This window comes from Hydra vulgaris, chromosome 03 (assembly GCF_038396675.1).
Source record: "Hydra vulgaris chromosome 03, alternate assembly HydraT2T_AEP".
Taxonomy (NCBI): Eukaryota; Metazoa; Cnidaria; class Hydrozoa; order Anthoathecata; family Hydridae; genus Hydra; species Hydra vulgaris.
Window position 1 is genome coordinate 66,945,770 of NC_088922.1, and position 9,231 is coordinate 66,955,000.

Below are 9,231 nucleotides of genomic sequence, written 5' to 3' on the forward strand. Positions count from 1 at the left end.
AATAAAGATTGGATTTCTACTAGACTCATAAGATGATTATGTAGTTTATTAGATCTCTAAGTTACCTTTAGGAATTAAAGGTAGTCCTAATCAAAAGGTCCTTTAGAGTATCCTATAAAAACTATTTTTTATAAGATACCTATGTGGGTATCCAATAAAATAATTGGGTATATATAAAAAAATATATATTTATTAATATATACCCTATTAATTGAACAACAAGGTTTGTTTGTTTGTTTTAAGAGAATTTATTTGATCTAGTAAATTTAATATTTTTGGATATTACTTTGTTCTACAAATAAGGACAACAATACGAAATAGAGAAGCGAATTTCTGACTAATCAGAAATCTGGCTGCAACAAGGCGCCACTTTGGTTTTCTTTTACGTTTGAACTCTTTTACGTAACAAAAAATCTATAATTGCGCTCAAAATTTTTTTTATATATTTACACAAAATTTTAAAAAACGTGTAACATACGGTCTTACTCATACTAAACGGTCCTACTCATGAAATTATTAAAGCAAACATATATAAGCTTTAAAATATCTGAGTATAAAAGCAAGATGTAGCAATAAAAAAATATATTATCAATTAAAAGCAAAAGTTAGACATTAAAGTATAACATATTGAGCATATTTAAAATTGCTATAATTATGTTAATTACTTACCGTAAAAACATATATAAGCTTTAAAATATCTGAGTATAAAAGCGCAATATTTTATGTAAATGTTATTTATTTCTATCGATTTTTTCAACAACATTTTCTCTTTACAACTTTTTTTTTTCTAATTTACATTCGCATCTACTTCAATAACAGCATTAGTATATTCATTAAAACTTTAAGTGTATATAAACGGTTTTGAATTGTTTTATAATATCTTTATAATGGTTTCAAACCATTTAGACATCAAAATTCTAATTTTGGTTTTTATACTTTTGCCCAGTCACTGGCCCACTGTGCGTAGACTACTTCATAAATTGAAAGCATATGGAATTGATGGCAATGTTCTTAAATGGATTGAGTCATTTTCGATTAGTAGAAAACAGCGATCTGTTTTAGGTGAACACTCTAGCGACTGGAACGATGTTCTAAGCGGGGTTCCTCAAGGGTCTATACTTGGTCCAACATTATTTGTCCTTTATATAAACGACTTAACGGATAGATAAAATCAGTTCATAGAATCTATGCTGACAACACAAGGTCGTGTTATCAGCATAGATATTCATCGTGAAACTCAGGTCTTAGTTCTTTTACAAGAATTAAGACCTGAGTTTCACGATGCTGATCGCCTGATCCTTCAAAATGATTTAAACATTGTCACAGAATGGTCAAAGGAATGGCTAATGGAATTCAATGTTCCGAAATGTAAAGTTATGCACTTTGGTTATGGAAATAGCAATCATGAATACGCAATGAATGATGGAAATACATCACTTACTCTCAAGGCAATGGATTTTGAGAGAGACCTGGGTATCTTTATATCTAATGATCTAAAATGGAATCAACACATACAGGTTGCAACACGTAAAGCGAATATGATACTTGGCTTATTAAAAAAAACATTTAGATCAAGAGATATGAAGCTTTGGAGTAAATTATACACTATGTATGTTAGGCTGCATCTGGAATTCGCTATTCTTACTTAAAAGTCCTTACTTAAAAGGTGACATCTAAGAAATTGAAAAAATTCAGCACAAAGTAACAAAAGTACCTCATGATTTAATAGGATTATCTTAGGCTAAAAGGTGTTGGCGGCTCAATTTTACTACTTTGGAAACTCGCAGGAGACGTGGCGACTTGATCCAACAGTTTAAGCTAGAAAACGGTTTTGAGATTATTAATTGGCATAATCCACTAGTAAACGAACGGGGCTTTGACCGGGGGCTAGGTTTGGCCCTGGTCATGGTTATGTGTTATCAAACCTAGCCCCGGTCGTTTACTATAGTCCACTAATTCGCAGATCATCTTCCAACATCCTAATGCGTGAATTCACATATAATACTCGTCACAATTTTTTTACAAATCGTATTGTCAATGATTGGAACAACTTGCCGTCAGCATGCAAAAAGTCTCCGTCATTTAACGCATTTAAGAATAGAACTGACAAGCATTTTTTTTCTAATAACAACTGCTTTTTTTTTTACTTAAAGTTTATATTTCAGAAACCATGATTTTTTGTATAACTTGTTGGTTTCGTTTGTTTCTTTTCTAATTATTTGTCATGTTATCTTAAAAGACTTATTTAAATATTAAAATTATTTCTGTTACAAAACGCATTAGTGATTATTTTAAATCGTGAAATTCAATCTGTTACGCTGCCTTTAACACTCCCTTCAATTGTACGCATCTTATACCTCCTTGGGGAGAGGGTTACCTAAATGCGTATTAAGGGTGATTTTGTTGTAGGCATACTACTTCATATGAGCACAGGTCAAGAAATGACTTAATGTAACATTTTAAAATTCACAAGAACTTTACAGTAGTTTAGATGGAAAAAACTTTCTCTTAACCTGGTCACAGTTAATGACCTTGTTAGCGGTCATCGAAGTACTTAACACTGAGCTCACAGTAGTATAATCAGAAATTTACCTCAACACAATTTTCTGTACTAGCTTATAGTGCCTGGTTGTAGGTCCCGATTTCGTTTATGTCTTCAAGCCGGTCAATCAATTCAAAAACAATTGCGACAAATAAAACCATTCAACTGTTAGTCAAGCTACTATAAACGGGATTCCAGGTTACTAGAAGTTTCTAACAATTTTTGAAGATTTAGATTGTTGTAATTAAAAAAAGCTTAAAGAATTAAACAACTTTTAAGCAACTTTGGATATTAATTAAAAAATACTTGATAACTTTAGATATTGATTAAAAACTACTTTGATACGGAAATTTTCAGTTGCTTATGAGATTAAAATCGTATATTTATTTTTATCCTCATTCGGAAGCGTACCGATTGCTATAGATAATTTGAATGCAAAGTAGTTCGGTTTGATTGAGATGAAATATAATAAGAATTAAGAATAGGATAAGAATTAGAATATTTCCATTGAAGATAATACATAAAATAATGATAAAAAAAAACTATTTTTTGTGTGAATAGCCCATTCAATCTTTTTTGTATCTTGCAGAGGGGTTTGTTGCGGTTGGAGGCGGTGGCGGCCCTCGTTTGTGGAGATCGTCTATATGGCTTATAATCAAGCGTTCACGTTCTTTCTCCAAAGTCGCCATATTATCATATCGCTTATCTTTCTAAAAAGTTTTTGCAAAAATAAACTTATAATCTTTAATTTAATTGTTCAGGATTAATATGCTAAATTTAAGAGAGAAATAAAAAATTTACTTTCAGTATTTCGTGAATGTCTCTCATATGATTGGTTTCTTCGCATAAATTCTTTGATCTAAAAATAAATATTTAGCTATTAAAATAAATTGTCATTATAAACATTTATTGCTGTATTAAAAAATAAAAAAAATAAAAAAAGGAGTAAAGCGTAAAATTCACTTGTAAGTAATTAGTTTAGTTTCGCGAAGAAGTTCTCTAAAGTCCGTGCGTGCTGCTGTAACTCTTTCACGGAGATAGGCTTCAAATTCCTCTTCCCTCTAAAGTGAAATAAAAAAATTCATTTTTTTGACAGTGCTTTTCAAAAATAATAGTAAAAAAAAACAAACGAAAAACAAAAACAAAAACGATGCAACACTCACCAGCTCACTTGTTCCAAATTTTGCGTATCTAGGATCGTCCTTTACTTTTTTTCGAACATCTCTCCAGTGAGCATCTAACGGTATCTATTTAAAGTAACAATAATAAAAATAAAAAATGTAGATATTTGATTAATCACCAGGACTAACATAAAACTTAGTTACTTGAACAATTTAGTATGAACTTAATTACGTCAGCTTCATCCAACATTTTCCTGAAAGCTTTCTTTCTCTTTTCTTTTATCCCAAACACGTGTTCGTTAAACAAACCTTCCTTTTCACTTTTGTCCAGTATATCAAGTGCAGCCCAACGCGGATCTCGACGAAGCGAGCGGCGAGTTTCTTTCCACGAGTAATGTGTATCACGAACCTAGTGTACAATAGTTAATAAAATCAAAAAGATCTCTTCGATGAAAACACCTTGAAAATATAATCAAAATGGAAGCCATGAAAACAAAAAAACAAAAACAAAAAAATAACACAAACCAACATTGCAGCAGGAAAAAAAAACACCCACAAATCAATACCATATCAGCAAGAAGAGCTTTGAAATGCTGCATAGCTTTTTCATGTAGATGGAATCCTCGTTCTTTTTCATTATCTTTGTCAATTATTTCTTTATGTGCTCGTACTTCAGCTTCGCGTTTACGTATGCTAGCTTCAATGCGATCATTTTTTTCTGTAATAGCATTATGGACAGGAGGGGATTTCTGCACTACTGAAGGAATGGGTTCTTCTGCAACTGCAATTTTTTCTAATTCAGGACGTGTTCGCTTTGTCTAAAATTTATATTAAACAGATAAAAAAAAAAAATATTTGTTAATCACTATGTAAAAGCATACGCCTATATAATAATATTTTTTATTTACTTTAATATCTCATTATGTAAAAAGAATGTAAATATTTTATCACAAATCGTATTTTTATATAATTTGATTTACTTTAATACTCCATGATTGAGAAAATGACTAACAATCGTATCAATGTAAAAATAATAGGTACAATAACAAAACAATTCAAAATGCAATAATACCGTAATTAAAGTGCATCGTTATATCATTTAAATATGGAGCCTAAGTCTAACTTAAGCATTTAGAATTAAAAAAAAAAATCATAGTAATAAAAAGTTAAAAATAGAAGAAGTTAAAAATAGAAGTTTTATTTATACTTTTAATGTTTCAAATATTTAATTTATTGATTTGTTTGTATTATAGATATGAATATAAAATCTTACACTGATTTCTTTAACATAATCATAGAACCATTGCTCCCTTTTTGTTGAACTGGCCACCAGTTGATATCTTTTATCATGTTCAATGGAAGATTTGACTTTTTTCCACTGGGAGCTTTCCTCTAAGTTATTTAGTTCTCCAAGAAGTTCCAGAAAACCTATTCGAACCTATGGAAAATAAAGAAGTAAACTATAAAAACCAGCTACAAATTTACAAAGACCTACCTTTAACAGAGTTCGAAATCTTTAATGTTGTTAAAAACCTGTTTGAAAAAAAAAATTGTTTTTAAACCCTTTTTTAATTACCAATGATTAATGTTCGGATGTTTTCAGCCGTGATCAGCTGGGTTGTTTGAGCTCTCACTATGCGGATTAAAGAAAACGGTCTTGACATTATTAAACGTCAATGACATAACGTCTTGTGCAAAATTAAGGCGGATTAAAGAAAAACGTCTTAAGTATAAAATGACGACGTGAAGCGCTTGTTGTAAACATAAAAATATTACCTTTAAATCAATTCACAAAGTATCCTGCAAACCTCTTTGCGCTATGTGACAAACAAATCAGTTAAAAGATCATCTATAACACATAATAACATCTAGAACATTTTATCGAATGATATGTCAAATGTAGATTGAAATTATTCAAACTACAGAACAAAAAAAAAGCGTACAAATTTGAATTAGAGCTATTAAAATTATCGGATTAGATGTTTTTAGCAAAAGCACATGAATGCAGATTGATAGCAAGCATTTTTTTTATTCTGTAGTTTCTCACACTCTCGTACTCTCACACGCCTCACAACCGCCAATAACAACATTAAAACCATACAAAAAAAGCAAAACATCTTATTTTTAACATTACTTTGAGTAAATATTACTCAACAACTTGATAAACAGATAAACCGATAAATGTAAAACAATAAGTTTTTTTTATGTGATGGCATTAATGCATATCCTGAAGAATTAATTCTAAAATGCACTTGTCTTTTTTTGTTTTAAAAATAATAATATTATAATTATATAAACGAACCAATTCTTCAGAACATATTGTCTTTGACGGGTCACTCGTAACACTCATGCTAAGTATATATTCATTACCTTCTCTTCGCGGATTTTCAAACGTTCTTTTTCATATTTTCGGAAATCAATCATAAATTCGTTAAACAGCAACTCTCTGTCTCGCATCTTTTCAATTCCTTTATATCTGTCATCTTTTGAATGTTTTGATGCAAAATCACTAAAAGTCAGTCTAAAGAAAAAATCAACATTTTGATGTCAATATAATATGATAAATATACTTTCTGCTCATGTATTATATATAAACATGTACAAATATTAGTAAAAACACTTATGACACACATATGTATGTTATAAGTGTTTTTACTAATTTATTATTGCTCTGTTTTTTAAGAACATTGGGCCCTCTATTTGTGGAATACATAATTTATATATGTATATGTGTATATATATATATATATATATATATATATATATATATATATATATATATATATATATATATATATATATATATATATATATATATATATATTATTATCACACATACATATGATAAATAAACCTCATCTTTTAAACTAATTAACGCTAGCAACAATTTTGCATAACTAAAGAAAACTTACTTAGCGCTAGCAACAACTTCATCTAGTAAGCGTTTAAAATCTTCTTTTTTATCCTTTAGTTTTTGTGTCCTTTCTTTTCTTTCTTCAACAGCACGAACTTTCACGTACTTCTCGAAACAAAGCTTCCTCTCTCGCATGTTTAAAAGCAAATACCTTGGATCAAACAAAATCTTATGAAGTTCTTTAGTCCATGTAGAAAATGCAGATACCTAAAAATTAAAATAAAATTTTTTAAAAGTTTGAATGTAATGTCTTGAATAGTTTGAGTAATTTAAAAAACTTAAAAAAATAAACAAACACAGCAAGAGTGCGTGTGTATACACAAACACACAAACATATAGCAATACCACTGTCTTTATCAGATAAAAAAATGTTTGGGTGAATAAGTGTATTTAAGTTAAAGTATTTTGTGTCTTTATGCACAAATTATTTTAATCTTGACCCTGAGACACTTTCAAGGTTTCTCAGGGCAGGATTAAGATGATTTGGGCAAAAAGTCACAGAAAGTGGGGTAGGTAAAGATGTATAAGTAGAAAAATTGGAAAGAGTACTTTACACACGTCTACACATGTCTTATAAGTGTACTTTACATATGAAATGAAAATGCTTGATAAAGACAGAAGATGATCAAGATTGTATTGGAAAAAAGACATTGAGAAACATCTAATGAGAACAAGTACAGAAATAAGGACATAAAAACAATTTAATGATTTTATAATTTAATAATTTAGTTTCTGAACTTAAATGCGCAAAGTATTAAGACACTGAAAACCTGATTGAGTATTTAATACTTATGTGTTATATATAAAAGATCAATAAACTGAAACTCCTTGAACCTCTTTTTCTCGAAGCAGATTACTAAACATAATCATTCTTTCATCTAGAGGAATAATAGCTTTTTTAACTTCAGCCTCAAGCTTTAATTTAACTTGTTCTTCGTCTTCCTCATTTGTTTCAGGCTCCTCTTCAACAGCCTGTTGAACTTTCTCAACTTTATCTTCAAGCTCTAGTCTAAAACATGAAAATTTGTTTAAGTGAAAATAAGAGAGCATGATTTTTTAAATGTATTTATAAATATGAAAATTTTTAGATAAAAATGTTTTAAATGTTTAAAAAAAAATACTTTATTTTCTTGACAGAAGGTTCCTCATTTTGATTTTCTGAAGATTCTTCTTTAAAAAAAAGTAAAAATAAAAAGCATAACAGCAAAAAAAAAAATAAAAAAAAATATATATCTATATATCTATATATCTATATCTATATATCTATATATCTATCTATATATATATATATATATATATATATATATATATATATATATATATATATATATATATATATATATATATATATATATATATATATATATATATATATATATATATATAAACATATAGACCATAACAATCTCACAATAAAAATAATTCACAATAAAAATGTCTATATCAAGTAAGCAAAAAAAAAACTGGATTAAAAAAAAAAAATGTTTTTGATTAGTAAAATAAACCTAGTGTTGATTTCATGTCTTCAGTTCAAAAGTTAATTAACTGTAAATGAAATTTTTTTTTTTGAATGAAATGTATTCTTTTGAATAAAATGAATTAATAACTATTAATGTTAACTGTTCTTTGAAAGTCTAAAAAATAATAATATAAGCAAGTTTATGATTGGTTGAAAAAAATTTTGTTATGAAAACATCATGACAATTTAAATTGAATATAATAGTTCTTGTTTTAAGATTTTAGAAATTATCAAATAGTAAATTTAAAAATAATCATGAAATGGAAGCAAAAAGCAACGATTGTTCGATTCACAATAAATATTTTTACACCTGACATATAACCAATAAAACTGAACATTAGGTACAACATTTTTTTGAAAAATTCAACACTAAAATTTAGCTTGTCTAAGCCTAACCATCTAATTTTTTTAAAATTAACTTTTTCATAACAATGAAAAAGTTTATCAAGGGATAATAAATTCATTAGAAATCATCAACCAATAGAGCTATTTGACAAGCAAGATCTATAGAACTGGCTACACATTCCTTATTATACATCTACTTCAACTATGGATGTCACCTACTACACTTTCTATAAAACTTAGAAACTCCTTGTCATTCATTTATTTAATACAATTGCTCAAACAAAAATAGCTAATCAACTAAGAAAATTTTTGTTAAAAAAATATATAATTTAAAAATACTATAAAATAAATACACACTGTTTTCTACTAATGGTTCAATTTTCACTTCTTCCTTTTGTTCAGGTCCTTCGCGTAGCATTTCATCAATCTGTAAATTACTTTCTAATTCTTTTGGTCGTTCCCAAATAGATGATTTAGATACCGGATTGAAAAAAAAAACTTTTCCATCACCAGTCCAAACCAAATGCCAACCTGAAAAAAATACAACATGAAAAGAAGAAAAATAACAAGATAAATTTTACAACAAAAATCATGTGAACCAAATGTAAATTTACTCTGGTTGAGTATTTTTCTAAATATCTTTATAGATTATTTTAACTATGATTTTTAACCTGAGCCAGGAATAGGTCGTGATGCAATCGGTTTTTTCTTATTGTTTTCATCTGATTTAGGAGTTTCTTCTTTTACAATACTTTCAGTTTTTGTTGAGCTTTCTTTATTCTCAGTAACT

At 28.3% G+C, this 9,231-nt stretch overlaps 1 protein-coding gene across 6 annotated transcripts in view; it reads right to left on the bottom strand.

The window, feature by feature from the left end:
* Positions 1–3,024: 3,024 nt before the first annotated feature.
* LOC100198345 (transcription elongation regulator 1) overlaps positions 3,025–9,231 on the bottom strand; it is a 12,667-nt gene continuing 6,460 nt past the window's right edge. The window contains exons 5-17 of one of the 6 annotated variants that reach the window (XR_010637754.1): positions 9,113–9,229; positions 8,799–8,972; positions 7,699–7,747; positions 7,412–7,586; positions 6,576–6,784; positions 6,034–6,184; positions 4,937–5,101; positions 4,230–4,481; positions 3,868–4,072; positions 3,706–3,789; positions 3,506–3,603; positions 3,344–3,401; positions 3,025–3,252 (exon numbers count right to left, since the gene is read on the bottom strand). Coding sequence is in view for 3 of the 6 variants with exons in the window: in XM_065794043.1 (XP_065650115.1) it covers positions 3,109–3,252; positions 3,344–3,401; positions 3,506–3,603; positions 3,706–3,789; positions 3,896–4,072; positions 4,230–4,481; positions 4,937–5,101; positions 6,034–6,184; positions 6,576–6,784; positions 7,412–7,586; positions 7,699–7,747; positions 8,799–8,972; positions 9,113–9,229 (1,853 nt within the window). In the remaining 3 variants the exon portion in view is untranslated. Of the gene's footprint in view, positions 3,253–3,343; positions 3,402–3,500; positions 3,604–3,705; positions 3,790–3,867; positions 4,073–4,188; positions 4,482–4,936; positions 5,102–6,033; positions 6,185–6,575; positions 6,785–7,411; positions 7,587–7,698; positions 7,748–8,798; positions 8,973–9,112; positions 9,230–9,231 lie in introns of those variants that run through there. The other 5 variants (XR_010637755.1, XR_010637757.1, XM_065794043.1 and 2 more) reach the window with 5 other exon arrangements.